The 18309-nt window shown below is 41.1% G+C and overlaps 1 protein-coding gene across 10 annotated transcripts in view; it reads left to right on the top strand.

The window, feature by feature from the left end:
* tnr (tenascin R (restrictin, janusin)) overlaps positions 1-18309 on the top strand; it is a 173428-nt gene that overhangs the window by 97623 nt on the left and 57496 nt on the right. For 9 of the 10 annotated variants that reach the window (XM_053883868.1, XM_053883865.1, XM_053883862.1 and 6 more), the window contains 7 exons: positions 3364-3483; positions 3674-3817; positions 5374-5489; positions 12109-12259; positions 16563-16741; positions 16823-16913; positions 17533-17633. In XM_053883868.1, the coding sequence (XP_053739843.1) occupies positions 3364-3483; positions 3674-3817; positions 5374-5489; positions 12109-12259; positions 16563-16741; positions 16823-16913; positions 17533-17633 (902 nt within the window). The remainder of the gene's footprint in view (positions 1-3363; positions 3484-3673; positions 3818-5373; positions 5490-12108; positions 12260-16562; positions 16742-16822; positions 16914-17532; positions 17634-18309) is intronic. The other variant, XM_053883864.1, reaches the window with a different exon arrangement.

The raw sequence follows: 18309 nt of genomic DNA, 5'->3' as shown, positions 1-18309 counted from the left end.
ATGCTGTGTGTTATTGTCATTCTGTCAGCTATGTGCTAGCTTGAGACGCTGTTGTTCTATATAGCAGTTTGAGCTAGCATCACCCACACTTCTGATCCAGCATGTTGCGACATGTATAATAAATGTTTCTTTTAATGCTCCATGCTGAATTAATACGTAATACGTTGAAGTCATAATGTTGATTGAACAAAGAGCAATCTTCTACAATACTGCCCCCAACTGGTCTGGAGTTATTATTGAAACTGCCTTTATTTTATTTCAATTTTGTTATTTATTTTATTTTATTTATTTTTTTACCTTTTTGAGCCCACACTTTGGGGTTATGCCAACAGTTTTAGTGTTAAAATTTAAATATATTTTCACTCGTTTTTTTTTAGAGTAAGTAGAAAAAAAACCTGCACTACATCTTTTGACAAACCACTGTGCTGCTCTTTGTCAGGTGGTCCTATGTTTGAGTGTAAAAATAGACTTGTGTAAATGACATGTCATTAAAATGCTCCCCGAGACCTTATCATACCTCACTTGTTCAGTTTCACTGAGCCAGTTGAGCAAATTGGTGAGGGATTGTCCATTATAGGATGTTCCCTGAAGGTAAATTAGTCCTCTGATGATGTTCTCACCTCCAATGTCAGCTGCACATTTGCCGTCAAAGTTTTAGCTGGCTGGTCAGCAGCGCTTCTGCCTGTAATAGAATACTGATGATGTCTAATGAGACCTCTGGACTCCAGGCGAGCTTCTGGAATAACCTTGAGCCAGTCTCTCTGTGGAAACAATAGCCCACTTAGTTTCCACCGTTTTGAGGATGTGAGGAAGGGAAAGCTGAGCATCCACTAATTGGAAGTGGACTTTGAAATCTGAACGATAAATTCTCACTGAGAAGGTTGTGAGCAGGGATGAATAATACGAATATTGTCCTGCCACATGGAAATACAAATGTATTATTTTTCATTTAAATGGTGTCATTTTTTTTAGGATGTTATTGGCCACATGTGTCGCTGAAAAGGTTAAAAACATGGTATGAAAATATTTCTTTAAACTGATACTGAACTGTTAAAAAAAATGTGTGATTTAGTTGCTCTGTTGCTAGTTAACTCAGCTTTAGCGTGAATAACTGTGATTCAAAATTTTCATCTATTGAAAGCCCTACTTAAAAAAAATATTATTTTACATCAAATTTTGTACGTTTCATTTTTGGTTGCAATAAAATTGACAATATCAATAATAGCTAACACTATTTTGATTGACTGCTGGAAATGGGAATTTCTCTTCGGAGATCAATAAAGTATCTATCATCTATCTATCTATCTATCTATCTGTCTATCTGTCTGTCTGTCTGTCTGTCTGTCTGTCCGTCCGTCTATCATCCATCATCCATCCATCCATCTATCTATCTATCTATTTTCGACAATTTGTTGCTCAAGAAAGACAGTTAATACTAATATTTAGACTTTAATGCAGCTATTAAAATCCTTATTTTGGTCCTTCAATTCTAATGTCGATCTCCAAATACATAAAATTCTTCGAAAGCATCCACTATAAAGTGAACAGAGAAAAAAAAAACAGTACTGACGGTCGAGTGCTTTTTGAGTTCATATTGGGAAGATGTTCTTTGGTCTCCAAAATCAGAAATGTCCCTTTCTTTTTTTAACATCTTCTCATCATCATTGGACCTTGAAATTCTGTGTCAAATTTAATACATTTAGTCCTGGAGTTTCACATTCCTGCAGCAGTACTTGATTCAATTGAGCAAATATTTGTGTTGCTTTTGTAGCGTCATGGTTGTATCTATTTTCAGAATCAGCCAGGTTGGATTCGCTTTTTCTTTCCATTATTTGTTCAATAAAATATTGTATGCTGACAAACTTCTCATCGCACCGATCCTCCCCCTGGATCCAATATTTGTATTTCCTGCAGCTTACCAGGTCAACATCCACCATAGTGCCATTAAATCCCCGCTTCTCTGGCTCACATCATATGGCCACCAGTTTATTATTCCCCGCGTGTACGAGATGAAGCTCTGTCTGATTGATGAAATAAGCCAAGTTAAGCGAATGCCGCTGGAGTTTTCCCCCCGGTGGAGGTTCACTGTTTCAGGCTACTTTTCAGCATTGGGCCATCTGTCGAGTGTGTGGAAGCAGCTGAAATAGCCACTGAAGTGTCCAAAGAGTCTCGTGGGAGGACTTGAGGTTGTGCTGTTGAGTTGTGTATCACGTGAAGAAGAGTTGATGAGGAGGAGAGGTTGTTTATTACGCACTTACAGCTGCCGCTGCCTCCTTCGATCGCGGTTTCCTCACAATATAGCGCTCAGTTAGATGCCAAATCTTCATAATGTCCACTCATTCTGACTCAGCTTTTGCATGCATTATGTACACATGCAGTATGTGCATCTGCACTTCAATATCAATCCAGAATTAGTCTCGCATATCTGAAGTTGATCATGTGTTGCTGCTGCTGCATCACTTATTGATGGTTGTTGTTGAGGGGAAGCAGGAAAGGCCTTCTTTGTCCTTATCCAACACAAAAGGCGGATCTCTGTGTCAGCATTGGACGGAAAAATCCACTTGTTGATATGTGATGGATAATGATGGTCACCAGAGAATAGCCTGTATTCTCAGGACGCACCAAAGAGCTGTTTCCGTCCCCCATGAATTATCTTGTGAACTCTACAACAATGAGTTTGTATGGTCCCGTTGTGCACTTTCCAGTTCAAAGTTGGTCTCTATGTGCCTTGCAGTGGCCTGGTGACCTGTCCAGTGTGTCCCCTGCTTTCACCTCTGGTAGCTACAAAAAGCTTCACCAAGAAAATAGCATAACCCAAAACCACATCTACTTGTGGACCAACCAAACTGCAAAATACTTATTAATCTGCAAGCACTTTACAGGAAGTTGGTGACTTGTTTTCTTATCTGCCACTCATTGTGTCTTCGGCAAATCTTCTGTCCTGACTTCTATTTGTCCTTCCCCTCATTGTTTTTTTAAGCAGAGACGGCCATAAAGCCTCTTGTTTATGCCTCCAAATTGACATTCAGCTCCCCCTCTGTGCTTTATAGTCTGCCTTCACTATCTCCACTCCAGCCTTCTGCCTGCTCTTTCTCATGTTCACACTCCTGGCGCCACATGCTCCTTCCAATCTGCGACACTGACACACTCTGCGTGCTGTGTGAAAAATCTGCTTATATTCTAATCTCGCTTCAATTCAGAATCCAGATTTGAGACGGCTTATTTCTGACTCATGGCTGACAGTGATGAAAAACAGATTGTAAAAAACTTAATAGAAGTTATGATTCATCAAATTTGTTTTTTTTTTTTTTTTTTTTTTTTTTTGAGGTTTAATTTGAAACATGTCCTGTTTTCTTTTTCAAGTGGCTCCTGCTATGAACCTCAAGATACGAGGTGTCACGGACGAAGCCATCGACCTGGAGTGGGAGGGGTCAGTGGTGCTGACCGACTTTCTGGTGACCTACACTCCAAGCAGTCCTGGAGGTAAGTGTGTCAATAATAGAGGTGATGTTGTTAAAATATTGCAGGAAATTCTACATAGTGTTTACAAACAAATAAATAAATGCTAAGTATAATAAAATGAAAATTACACTAAGAACCTTTTGTAAAATATTAAATATTTAAATTCCAAATAATAATAGTATTTTATGTTTAAATATTTTTGGTCTGTCAGGAGTACAACTTGAGCTCAGACTTCCTGGAAACACCACCACATGCACCATCTCAGGTCTGGACGCGGGGATGGAGTACAATGTGAACGTGTTTGCCGTCATAAACAACAGCATCAGTGCCCCGGCCAGCATCACCGTCTCCACCTGTAAGTTTGCACGTCTCAGGACTATCCCAAATTAAAAAAGAAAAAACCCGCAGAGAGGCACTGTTGCTTTTAAAAGAGGCGTTTCTCAGTGCCAATAATATCAGCAGCAGCTCTCTGCCCAATAGTTTCTGTTCCCACCTGTATCACCTGCTTTGTGTCACTCCGGCAAAAACACACACAAGCGTAAACGCTCTTCGAGTCTTCACTCAGCAGCGGGTCAACTTCTTCTGTGGTGACATGCTTCTTGGCTAATTTGGTGATGACTTTTTTAAAAACAGAAACAGAACACTGACTCAGCACTTTTGCAGTCTGCCGTTGCCATTTGTTTTCATTAGTGCAGTTTTGGCTGCTATTTGGCTTCGCAATTTTTCATTAGAGGATTGCATTAGAGCGGCTGTGGTCGAAGTGAATGAGGGAATTATGTCTGTTGTGCTGATATGATTTAATGCATAGGGCTTTTAATCAACTTATCATTCGGTTCAGTGATTCATGAGGACGCCCCAGAAAACAAGTCCAGACTTGGAATTTCACTTCTCTCCCCACTTCAACTTTAAAAATATTCTGTCCAAGCTACTAGATATGATGTAAATACAGTCAGTTGGCTTTTTTATGGAGTGACACAGTAATAAAAGTTCAACAAACCATGTACAAAAATTCCACAAGAATCCACAAGTGATGTGACAGTCACTGCCGAAAGGAGGGCAAAGTGCCTCTTGGCACCGCATGCGGTCTGTATTTATTTCATGCAATGGTAATGTTATTTTTTTATGATAATAATAATAATAGGAAGAAGAAGAATTGTATGTTTGAGTACGCATGGATTAAGGCTCAGACTTTAAGATAAACATTTTTTTTATTAACTCATTATTAATATGATATTATGCCATTATTTTTTATATATATAAAATGTGCTCTCATCATAAAAGCATCAGTGATGAAGGGGGCTAAGTGACCTTGCACTTATGGATGCAAATTTTAAGTTTAAAAAACTTCCACTTCTGCAACAAAGAGTTCATTGCTGGAGCACATCCACCCTTATGTTTCAGTTTATATACAGACTGAACTTTTATGAATTTTATCAGTCTGGAGTCATGATTAATAACTTATACATTTTCTAATTTATTATCTTTCTTATTCATTGGAGTCCCACAAACACATATGTAAAAAAAAAAAAAAAAAAAAAAGTAGTGCTCAAGTGAAGGTTTTGATGCTCATGACTGACATTATACAGTCCAACAAGAAATGCATCACATGAATTTACATCCATTAATACAAATTCTTCACATTTTCCTACATTTTTAAAAGTGAAAGTAGAAACTAAAACATCTCTCAAAGCAATGCTGAGTGTAAAGAAAAAATAGCTCTGTCGTGTCTGTTGTGAATTACATGAAATAAATAAACAAGTGAATGGTAAAGTGAATTAACAATTGCTGTACACAGAAGAGAGAATTAAAAGCCCCAGAGAGGACGACTGTCGAAGAAGAGAGATAGGGGAGTGATTTATGGGCTGTGTGGGTCACAGAAGAACAATAATACATCTCAGGCTTCCTCTCCAGACCTCTCCAATCCAGACGGTTTAGTCTTCAAATCCATCACCGAGACGTCAGTGGAGGTCCAGTGGCAACCGTTCTTCTACTCGTTCGACGGATGGGAGATCAGCTTCATCCCCAAGGTATGCTCAACCTGCCTGATCGCCAGTCCATCTAAATGTAACCCTTGAAAGGCCTTTAAAAACACTTTGCTGTCCGAGCGAGACGCAGATTAAAGTGGATATATTAAGGCTTTTATTGCGGGTTAGTTGAACTCCAGACCCGTATCAAATGAGACAGGCGGATTGTCTTTAGCTTATTGGCTATTACGGGGGATGATCCATTCAATCCTTTTTCAAGACTAACCCGTCGTTTAACGAAAGCGCTTGCCCAAGCCAGAAATCAAAACCTTTTTCTTTTTAATTCAAGCAGGAAACTCAGGTAGGGTTGGCACTCTAATCTCAAGCCCTCTCCCTGTAATTGGTTTTCTCCTCTGGGGGAGATAGTCTTTGTCATAGCGGGCTGAGAGCTCTAAATCTGGTATTAAGATCACTCCCTTATTTATTTCAAGTCCTCTCAAGGATTTAAGTTCCTGAATGTGTGACCCTTAATTTCACTGCAACCCTCTCTTCCTTCTGTATCCAATATTCTTCTTCCTAGCACTCATCCTCTGCAGGACGCCCCATTCTTTTATTCCCCTAACCTTTGTTTTGCTCCCCACCTTTCAATACAGTCGCTTGTCCTCCTCTGAAGGTAACCTCCATTCTTTCACATCCCTTTCTTCCTCCATCCACATCACCGTATATCTTTCCGCACTTTTCTTCCTCTCGTTTCAGCCGCCGGGGAAATCAAATTATGAGTTGGCTGTTCTGCCCCCATGTGGCTTTAATCCTGCAATGGGGATTGTGAATTTTGACAATCTTGTAATGGAAGGAGGCATGAAAGCCGAGGCCTCTGTGAGCGAACACACGACTGGCTGGCTTCTAGGAAAGAGCCAGAGTGCAGGAGAAGACTTAGCCCCAGTGTTGGAACTGAGGGTGTTTTGAGTCGACTGTCGACTGGGAATTGGTTTTGTTTCGTGTATTATCAAGATGATCAAGTATTACATCTGCCATGTGATAGATATTTCTGAGAGCAAAACTACTTCAGAACAGATTCTGAAATCTGCATTTTCACGTGTTCTGGATAGCCATCTGGAATCTGAAGGATTTGAGGTTGTCCACGGCGCGTTAGCAGCATCGAATCTCACTCCAGTTTCTGCAATACCGTAAGATGGTTTTACAGATAGCAATATCCCAGGGAAAGGTTACTTGACATATCCCACGCGTGTCTGCGACGGGCTACCTCTGCATCCGGGGCCTTCTTCTTGGTTTCATTTTGTCAGATTAAATGGTTGCTGCTGTATTATAAACCCTTCGTTCACATTTAATCGCTCAATGCCCGCATATTCCCAGCTCCGACGTGTTCCTAGCATTACATGCTACAGCTGTGACTGGTGTCCCAGCAGTGGATTTATGATAATATGTTCATGAATTACCGTAATTTCCAGACTATTAGCCGAAACTTATTTCTCGTGGTTTGAACCATGCAGCTTATCCAACGCCGCAGCGTGCTGTCAAAATATTGTGCCACGTCTCATCAAACCGATGAAATAATTATTTACTTTAAAGCGCTCAAAATGTGCTCTTTTTGCCTGCGTGCCAACAGAGGCGTTCTCCTGGAGGACGGGAATCAACAGCTGAGACCAACTGTGGTGTCGGAATTTCGGGCTGGCACACGAAAACAGCGCATTTTGAGCGCTTTAATGTAACTGAAAGATGTGAGGAGTTCATGAGTTCAAGTTCAGAACATTGCCCAGTTTGTTTCATGGGTCAGTCTCGGTGTTGGACCCTGTTTTCGAAGCTAGTTTAGAAGTGATCCTCATGGTCATTCCACTTTGCTACTGCCACCTTCTGTCCCATTGCTGTCAATGATATTCTCATTACTCACAAAGGTTGAACTTAGAAATGATTTTTCCACAATAATATTGAATAAATTAATTCAAAATGTTTGTCATGATGTCTAGTTTTTCAGTCAAGGAAGAACTTAGTGGACTCGAAATAATTTATTTCAGGACATGAAATGTCCTCATGGAAGCCAGCGAAGCGTTATGTGCTTATAAAAGTTAATTGCCAGCCTCACAAGGATTTAATCATCCGACCACTGCGTTTGGAAATGTTGTGGGTCAATGCATGCCATCGACATGCCTGCCATTTGTAACTATGGCAACTGAAGTAATTAGCTTCAGAGGCCAACATGTCGCATCGTTCGTCTGAGCCGTGTATTTCACTTCTTTCTTTCATCTTGACATCTAGTCGGCAAGATTTCATTTATTACAAAAAAACACAACACTGACTCCGATAGTTGAATATGATGCTCTGAATTAATGTGTTAAATTCAAGTGTTAAAATAGTGTTAGAACAACAACAATAATAATAAATATATTAAATTAGCGAATTTAAGACTATTTCAGTTCAGAAAAACTGTGTCAAACAAATGGATAATTTGTAATAATAATTTTGTATCAGTTCAACTTAAAGGAATAACAAACAAGTGAATGATCTGATAAATTGTTTTGTTCATTGTTCATCCATTTATATTTGTTTCACACAGAAATGTGCGACATCACGAAATTCACTTATTAAATTGTTAGATACTCAAAACTTGAAAGACAAAGGACTGTGCAAAACTATTCAGTGGTAGAATTTGAATTTGATACTGGCTCCTCCATACGCCTCGCTGTATCACCATCCATCCTATAATGCAGCCTCTGTTAATGCTTGTGTTCAATTACACAGTGCTAAATCCTTTGCAGGCGTAAGGACCGTGTCAAACCGATCATCAGCGCTGGGAAATGTTGATTTAAGTAGTTAGAACACGGCATGCTTATTGAAGTCATTCAGAAACTGCTGATCTACAGGGATTTACGCCTACAATTGTCTCTTGGGTCTGTGCGGAAGCCAAAAAACGTCCAGTGAAAAATCTTTGATGAGGTCAGAGGAGAACGGCCGGAGTGGTCGAGGAAGATAGACAAGCAGCAGCAAATGAAATTACCCTGTGTCAGAACCAGGGTCAGAAAACCATCTTTGAACGCAGCATGTAAAACCTCCTACGGATCATCTTAAGCAGCTGAAAACCTCACCATATGCCAGTGCCGTCCTCCTAGGACGGGAAAAAAAGAGCCTTCGATTGGCATGGAGTGTTGAAGACTGGAAGTAACTTCGCTCTTTTGCATTAAGACCTTTTCTAGTACTCACTCAGTGTTAAGATTCATTTATTTCGTCATTGTTTTCAACATTTCTGTGGACTGTATTCAGCTGTCGTTGAATTGATGTCACAGATTATAAGATAAATGTATTGATAATTATGTCCATGACATGATCCCAAATAAAAATCTGCTGTTGTTACGTAATAACCTTTCACAAATGGATATTATTTTAAACATTTTCTTAGTATATATAGTATTTTTAGGCTGACATTTTTATTTTTACTTCTATAAGTAAGACTGCATAAGTAAGTGAAACTATTTTATGCATTAGATCCTATGACGGTAAAGATGGTGTCGACAACATTAGCGCCAATGGTGTCAGTTTGTTTTGAGAAGTGTGTGGGGGGTGATTGTAATGGGTTTTACTTTACATAAGGTGACTATAAAAGCATCTGTGATACATGCTTATTACATGCTTTAAGTGAAGTCTAACCTTTTAGCTTCTGTAAATATTTATCCCTTCTCATGAATCCCTCTTTTTTGAGACTTAATTTTGTCCACTTCAGGCCACCGTAGATCAAGCTACTTGCGCCTGTCTGAGCCGATCAGTCTGAAATACACAAGTATACACAAATATGTTTCTTTTACATGTGATGGTCCGCGGAAGCGCTTATGTCATAGCTCCATCCTGCTTTTCACTGCTTTTATTCCTTTAATTCGCTCTCTCGGGTGAATCGGATGATGCGTTCAGGAGGGTTGCAATGTTCTATACTGCTGGAAATAACCAGGGTTTTGACGAAATGAATAAATGCATAACATATAAAAAATATATAAATAAGATTATTTAAAACTCAACATAATGAAGCACTTATTTTGAATTATATATATGTAGACATATGTATATATGAAAAATAAATAAATGAAAAAGTGTCTTACACTTCCACAGTCACATGTTGAGGAATCCAGCAGCCACTGTGCATAATAATTAGCATTTTACTTTGTGATTCAAATGTGAAACAGACATAAACCAAAGGTTGTGACATTTCACTGCCAAAAAAAAGAGCGAAAATGAATCATTACATAAGGTTTAGGTTTATATAATCCACATCTGTTCAACTGTGTGGTAATTCATGCCGGCAGCTACATGAATCAGTGCTGCATTCACCGATGCTTTGTGGTGTTCATTATTCACAATTCTTTGAGTTAAATGAGGAGTGATATTTCTCTCATATTGCCCTCTCATTAGGCTCTTTTATGGCTTATTAATTCTCAATGACACAATAACCTGGCTGCATTTGATGGGGGCGTGTAAATCTCTATCATCACTCAATCTTAAACCCAATCCCTCTGGTCTGTTCTGCAAATGTTTTTATTGCTGATCCAACGGTTCCACATTCTTGTCACCTTTTGCCACTAGTTGAGGAAAGGGAATCAGAACACTTAACCGAGCAATCTATCCTGGCGTTCTTCGCCAGAGTCACCTTGTCGCCGGCAAGAATTACATTCAATTACGAGCAGAACGGCTCAGGAGGACGAGTAAGATGTGCTCTTATTATGATTTATGTTGCGCAACCCAGCTTTCTTTTCAGGGTTTATTTAACACCACTTATTAAAGCTACATAACATTTGCATGTTGTCGCTGGCTGCGGTAATTTAGTTGAAGCGATTAAAGGGATTACGCCTCTACTTACAGTTGTGATGCAGCAGAGAAGCAAGCTGTTACCGGTTGTGGTTTACACTCAGACCTCCTAGCGCTGGCTTTTAGGATCTCCGAGCTGCAGTAGGTATAACACCTGCCATTTGGCAGGAAGTTCAAGTGCTACGCCAGCTCAGTGAGAACAGCTGGGAATGGCAAGGACTCCATATGGATTGTACAGCGCTGCTTCTGCAGAATCGAAATCAGTCTATGGTATGGAGTGATTTGTCAGCGGAAAATGTGGACTTTAATCTCATAATGAATTACAATAGAGTGGCTTATAATTGTCTTTTAGTTGGTTTTGTAGTCTCTTTGTATCACTTCACAAGTTAAAGTATTCAGTTGAGCTTGAAAATATCTGTGTTATTGTATGAGGAAGTCTGTAGTGGCAGAGAAGTATGTTGGCGTGGTGCGGGACATGTATGCCAGGTGTAAGCTGCAGGTGTCACAGAAGAGTTCAAGGTGAAGGCGGAACGGCACCAGGGCTCAGCTCTCAGCCCTTTCTTGTTTGCCATGGTGATGGACAGGTTGACAGATGAGGTTAGACAAGAAGCCTCTTGGACCATGATGTTTGCAGATGACATTGTGATCTGTGGTGAGAGCTGGGAGCAAGTGGAAGATAAGCTAGAGAGGTGGAGGTATGTCTTAGGAGAGGAATGAAGGTCAGCCCCAGTTAGACGGAATATATGTGTGTGAATGAGAGGGACCCAAGTGGACAGGTGAAGTTACAGGATGCAGAGATAAAGAAGGTGGAGAATTTGAAGTACTTGGGCTCAACTGTCCAGGGCGATGGAGAGTGTGAGAAGGAGGTGAAGAAGCGTTTGCAGGCAGGGTGGAATAATTGGAGAAAAGTGTCAGGTGTGATGTGTGACAAAAAGGTGTGGGCAAGGATGAAAAGGGAAAGTGGTGAGGGCAGCAATGTTGTATGGTTTGGAAACAGTAGCACTGAGGAAAAGACAGGAGGCAGAGCTGGAGGTGACAGAGATGCAGATGCTGAGGTTCTCTCTGGGAGTGAGCAGGATGGATTGGATCAGGAAGCAGTAGATCAGAAGGACAGCACATGTCAGGTGTTTAGGAGACAAAGTCAGAGAGGCTAGATGGAGATGGTTTGGACATGTACAGAGGAGACAGAGCCAGTACATTGGTAGGAAGATGTTGAGGTTGGAACTGCTAGGCAGAAGGTGGAGAGGAAGGCCAAAGAGGAGGTTTATGGAGGTGGTGAAGGAGGACATGAGGTTTGTAGGTTTGAGACAAGAGGAAGCAGAGGACAGGGTGAGATGGAGGAGGATGATCCGCTGTGGCCACCACTGAAGAGAGAAGTAGAAGGAAAGAGAAGAATCAGTCATTTTAATGACAATATTTCATTGACTTGACACACCAGGAGCCATATTTGAGAAAGTAGTGGTCCATGAGTCAGCGCTGGTTTCCTTCCCCTACCGATGGTGCCGTCAGCAAGTCACTGTCAATGAAACGTACAGCTGTTTCAGAGCCTTTGAGGAGCAATTGGCACGTTGCTACTTTTAGAACGAAAGCAGCGCCATCCCACAGCTGGCCTGTTCCTGCAACCCTTATGCCCAGGGCATCAGGATTTGCCACCGAATGTATAACAAGTGCTTCAATTGAAAGCCTGGGGCATCAACATGCAACGCTGAAGTCTGCCTTCGGTGTCTTCTTTCTCTTTGTGTCAGTATAGGATGCAAAAGTCCACTTTTCCAAAGTCAATATATTAGAGAGAGTGGCAATGTGTTGTGCTACCACTAAACATAGAAAATGACATTGCTGAAGAGTGCTGTAACATTTCCCTCTATTTGTATTGCAGGACAACGATGGAGGGATGACGGCACAACTGCCGAGCACAATAACGTCCTTTGTGCAGACCGGTCTGAGGCCAGGAGAAGAATACACGGTGAACCTGGTGGCACTCCGAGATCAGGGTCGTAGTCAGCCGGTGACTGCGACTGTCACAACAAGTAAGGATTCAAATTGATTTCATGCGAATCAAAGGACCCTATTCTTTAATGTCAAGTCTCAACTGAAATCCAACCACTCTCTAGTCAAGCCCAAGTTGCACCCTTTCTATGACCGAGTGACATTTTTATTCAGACCACGTTTGCCTTTAAGATCTGTATTTATTCATCAAAACATTTCTTTGGTGTCATTTTTTGTTAACTGGTCCATTGTTTGATCTCTTTGTTTCAAGAATATTCACAATTCTTTTTGAGTCGAAGGTCGCAAGTCCAAGTGAAGTCTGTCTGCATTTCATCAAGTCTAAAGTAATCAAATTCATGACTCCAGTCTGACTCGATTCCTAGTCATATGAATGAAGTTCACACCAGTTTGATCGGGTGGTATTGAGACCATCATTGTAAACTGAATATGCTGTCCGTCTCTCTGATATTCTAGTGTGTTTTGTAACTAAACAGTTGTAATTCAGGTGTACAAAGCCAACCCTGTCTTTGTCATAATTCTGGGTTGACTAGGGATGATGTGTGAATACATTTCTGAAACCCCAATTTTGGATTATAGCAGTAAACCTGGAGGGAAGGATGAATTGATCATCGCATTTCTGCAAATTAAAATGTGACAAATTACCAGAAGGATCTTTGTGTCAGAGACGCAAAGCAGCCAGAGCGACACCGGGAGATTATCTGAAGAGCTAATACTTTAAAACCTGATCATTTGTTTTCCTCTGGTGACGGAGGTGATAATCTTGCATTAATGGAGTGACTGTTCACTTAATTTGGTTCACATTCAATTTTTTTTTTTGAGAACTGTTTAGAGAACTGTTTAGTATTCAATACCTGAGCTTCCTTTTTGTGTCATTTACCGTGTATTTCAATGGTTGATGGCCACTTTTCATCGCCCACTGTAGAGTACTTTTCAGACCATTTATTTGTGACGTGGTTCATGATCATATTCTGTGAGCATCTACTTGTTATTTGAACCATGCGTGCGTGCTTGTTCAATTTTATGGACCGCTTTTGAGCCACGGGACATTGTTCTATTAGGGTATGGTTGCTTTGTATAGCATTGCTTATCAGTGTACAGTGGTACCATGGTTTACCAGCAGAATGGGTTCGTGAGGTCCTTACCTTAGTGATGAATGGCGTCTTGCGTCGTCATTTCTAGACCCGTATGGAGCGCAGCATCTGAATCAACTCTTCATCACGCCCATGGCCTCATATATACGTTGGGAAAGTGGACTTTTGTGTCCTATACTGACGCCCAAGGCAGCCTTCAGCGTTGCATGTGGACACATAGGACACATATTTTAATGGTTTAAAAAACATTTTCCTCCCAGGCTCAGGCAAACGTTCAGACGCTCTCCTTGCTCACGGTGCCGTCAGAAAGTCACCGTGACTGAAACGCACAGCTGTTTAAAGAGATTAAAATATGTAGAACGAAAAGGGTGCCATCCCATGGCTTTCCTAACCCCAACTTCTGTATTTCTTTTACGCACTGCATTGCCCATGGCGTCAGGATATGCAGCAGAAGGTGGAACATCGGCTTCAATTGTAAGCCTAATGCGTCAACATGCAACGCTGCAGACTTCCGTGGGAGTCAGTATAGGACGCAACAGTCCACTTTCCTAACTTGAAGATATTACGCCACAGAAGTGAGGATGGGTTGGCTGAATCTCAACCCAGGGTCTTAAAATTGCGAGTCGCCCTAATCCCCTCAGTCAACCGAGTTAGCGCTCTGAACAGTTCTCAACTGCTGAGGCAGATGTACTAGATGGAGCCAAAGTTTTTCCATGATGTTTGACATCAGCTGCAGTCAAAACATTTTCCCTCCCCTGACAATTTGGGCTTCCTTTTGTGACATGTAATTGGAGAACGCTCAATAATGAATGAAAATCCCTCATGAATCATTCACGGCGTCTCACCACCGGACAGTGTTGGACAAAGAAATAGAAGACAAATTTGAAGACGCTTAATTATTCATAGCAAAGATTTATTCTACCTTGGAGACATGAGGGAGCGGAGTCAAAGAGAAAGCAGAGTCGATGTTGGTGCAGGTCCTTGGCTAATGTTGACCTCGGGCTGTTTTCCAGGACGACACTCTTGAGGGGAGATTTCTAATAGACCAAGGATCAGGTCCTGAGGAATGTCAAGAGCTAACTGTCTGCTGTATTTCATCAGCCTGTAATAGGAAAAGACTGTCGACCATTGCAACTGTCTGAGCAAAACAGTGCTTGGTACAAATTGTAATGATTTATTTGACTGAACAAAATGTTCCATTAAGTCAGTCTGGACAGCTAGAAACCAGGAGAAATGTCTGTCCGGTAGGTAAATGAACTATCTATCTTCTTAAAATAAAAGCTCTTCTCTAACCACTGTTTATGCTCATGAAATAATTTTCACTTCCCGAACTTGGCTGGCTGAATCATCCTTGTGTGAAATATGTTGTTCCTTGCGCTTCTGGTCCTTCACACCAAACTATTCTTGTTCTCCAGAAATCGACTTTAATCATTTTACATGCCACATATCAAGTGTATTGTGTGTCAGCGGTGAGTTGTTACAAGGCTGCTGTCAGGCAACAAATATTTCTGGTGACTGATCCATATTTGGCGCGAAACACCATGAGCTACATTTGTTCACCAGTCTATTTTTAGCTTGTGTCGCCAAAGGTTGGATTGTGGAAGATTTAATTCGAGAATGCTTACCTGCAAACAGGAGCGTTTCAATGCAGGGATATTCAGTGGTAACCAGGCAATGTAAAGGCCAGAACCTAAAGTAGAGAATTGGACATTGAAACAACATGCAAACAGCTCTTAATTGAATTTTTATTCAGATTCTAACTAAGCACCTTATTAGCGTGAGCCACACTGTGTGGCTCATTACACCACTATGTTCCCCTGTAGGGTTGGAGTCAATAATGATTATTTTTGTTCCAAACTTTTAGTTGACCATTTCAGCATGAATATGAAGCAGCCTTGAATTAAAAATAGCCTCGGAATATTACCTTATTGTGCTCTTGTTGACATGCAAATTCATAACTTTACAGCCCCTGGTGTCTCGTTTATGATTCTGCACCAGTGTCTTCTTGTCCATAAATAAATAATATAAAGTTTGAATTCTAATTATTTCTGGTTCAAATTTGCATCTTGAGGCTAAAACCAGTCGAACAATGAACTTCAGGCCTCGCGACACGAAAAATGAATTTGCTGGACAGTCGGTAATGGTTATTGTTCTCGCATGCCTCGCTTTACCGGCTCCCCTAATCTCCAGTCGTGTGATCAACCTCAGTGTGCTCACAACCGTGAATATATAGCAGCTGTTATGACTTTAAACTTAACTGCTCGAAACAGGACCTCATGCTGAAGCATTGGTGGTTCGTGTAGCAAATGCCAAAGACGTGAGGTGGGAAGCATCCACATTCAAATTCACCTCTTCCTTTTCGGTAGACTGTAAGAAGTTAGAAGTCTCTGGGAAATACTGAAAAAAATACGATTTTAAGTTTCAAACTATAGCCACAGAAAGCCCAAGTTTGGTCCTACATTTTGGACAAGGTCACTCACCTTCTCTTCATTCAAGGTTCAGATTACCTGTGGTGTTCCATGAGGTTATATTTCAGCTTCCATCTTACTTTCCATCTAAATCCTACCTCTAAACCAAATCATGCAGTGTCACAATTCGTCATCCCACCGCTACGTGGCAACGCATTCTTACTAGCATGGTGCAAACTGGACTGTTGTCAAGTGGACTGCTTCGCCCCAGCTGAGCTCAGCCTTCCGTGCCTGGATGGTGACGCATTACCCCCAGTTTCTACCGAAGGCGAAAGCTTCTCAAGGCTGATCAAATTTCAGCCAATCAGATTGTTTCCACTAGAAGCAGCCCGTCACGCTGCATTGCCATAAAGCTTTTATTTTTCACACGGACCGCTTGAGCTCTACGTGAAACTAGAGTGCATGGGATCTTTGATGCAATAAGTCAGACAGTAAAAACAAAATGGATCCTGTACTGTACTGTACCACGGATGCTGAAAATCACGACAGAACCGTAACCATGACGACAGAGCCGCCACTACCCACACATTTGAATGATGACTTCTCGTGAAAGTTCATACCACAGACAGAGCATCCAAATAAACCTTTACCACTGTTGAACCGTTCAGAGAGACACCTATCAAGACTGATATATACATGTAAACAGAGTGCACAACCGGCATGGTGACATTTATAGGACGCTATATTTTAGCATTCTGAGGACACCCTGGTGCAGATGGAGCCCTGGAATAACAAACCTTGATGAGTATCTGTTTGTCTTGCAGTGATTGATGGCCCGACCCAGCTGATCATCCGCGATGTGTCAGACACGGTGGCTTTCGTGGAGTGGACCCCACCCAAGGCAAAGATTGATCAGATTGTGCTGCGCTACGGTCTCGCCGGAGGGCAGGGGCCGCGGACCACGTTCCGCTTGCAGCCCACGCTCAGCCAGTACTCCCTTCAGGTGAGCTGTGACCCAGCTCCACCGGAGGGGAAACCGCGTCTCGAATGATTCCATGGCGGTCACTGTGTTTATGTTGCGTAGGTTCTGCGTCCCGGCTCTCGCTACGAGGTGTCTGTGAGCGGCGTGAGGAAAGGAAATGAGAGCGGATCCATTTCCATTGAATTTACGACCGGTGAGGGCTGACAGGAAGCAGATGTGTTGTTTGTCACTCACCTCACACCCACAGCTCCAGACCTCTCCCCAATCTGCCATGGATGGCGAACAGCCAGACGTTAAACATGCAGTCACAATGCAGCTTTGAATTGTCCCTCTTCCACTTGTTTCATTGGCTTTTTAAGCACCCTCACTTACATTTTGAAATTAATATGTTGACTTTGGCGTAGTAATACATTGAATTTCTGATTTAATATTTACTTTATATGGTATACTGCTTTTCCAAACGTGGGATATTTTTAGATTTCACATGAAGTATTGTTTTTTTTCACACTGTTTTTCAAAAAAGTTTTTGAAGATAGAAAACGTATCTATTTTGTTTATGGGCTTCATAACAATGAATAATGCGGCGCTTTGCTGTTTATTAATCATGGAGGAATCGCACGGCTCATATGCAGTCATTTTTTACGCTTGGTTGAATTAGCATGCATTTAGGAAATTGTATCATCGCAAACTCCTGGTGAGGCTGAATGTTAATGAGAGACCTGCTGCGGCGTTGAATCTCAATGTGTCTATTCTGTTTGTGCTTGACCACAACTATCCCTGAGAATTGGTCTCAGTGTCCCCAACATTGTCAGCTTTATCGTTCTTCTCAGAGATCGATGCTCCAAAGAACCTACGGCTCCTGACCAAGACCTCCACCAGCCTGGAGCTGGAGTGGGACAACAGCGAGGCCGAGGTAATCTGAACAGAGCTCACTATTGATCTGCAGGAGAGTCATTTAGTAATGCTGTAAACCTCTGCATTATCGATGATGCAAACTGAAACTGTACTATATGCAACACTTGAACTCTTTGTCATATTAGGATGATTTCAAAAATGCTTAGCAGAGGCTACCAACCTGATGAAAATCAGAGTTTCATCTGATGAGTTTACAGCGGCTGTTGTGACTTTTCGCAGCAGCCTTGATAGTTGTTGGCCAGACAGATCTATTCCATCTGTTTTATTCAGCTGCTTTCCAAAATGAAGTCTGACTTCACTGTTGGCCTGATGCAAGGCTGACAATTTGTTTGGAACTCCATCTATGCTCTGCTTAAAATATATGTAGCCTCTTTTGGCTTTAAAAACAATCCCAGTCTCTTGTTTTATAAGTTAGCGAGTCTTTGCAATTTTATTCCAGAATTTAATGACATTTATTTATTTAATGCACATTTTCCTATCAGTATAACAAAGTAAAATTATCAACATGGAACTGTTGTTACATAATTTGTGTATTTATTTTTGGGAAAAGGAAAAAAGGTCTATGTTTAATTCATTTAATTAAAACATATTATTCTATTGCTTTCTTCACAAGAATCTATGTTTTAAGTATGTGCAAATAATAATCGTTTTCATTGGAATTATCATACTTTAAC

Source organism: Synchiropus splendidus, chromosome 13 (genome assembly GCF_027744825.2).
Source record: "Synchiropus splendidus isolate RoL2022-P1 chromosome 13, RoL_Sspl_1.0, whole genome shotgun sequence".
NCBI classification, from domain to species: Eukaryota; Metazoa; Chordata; class Actinopteri; order Syngnathiformes; family Callionymidae; genus Synchiropus; species Synchiropus splendidus.
Note: the sequence above shows the minus strand (reverse complement) of the source record. Positions and strands in the feature narration are given on the sequence as shown.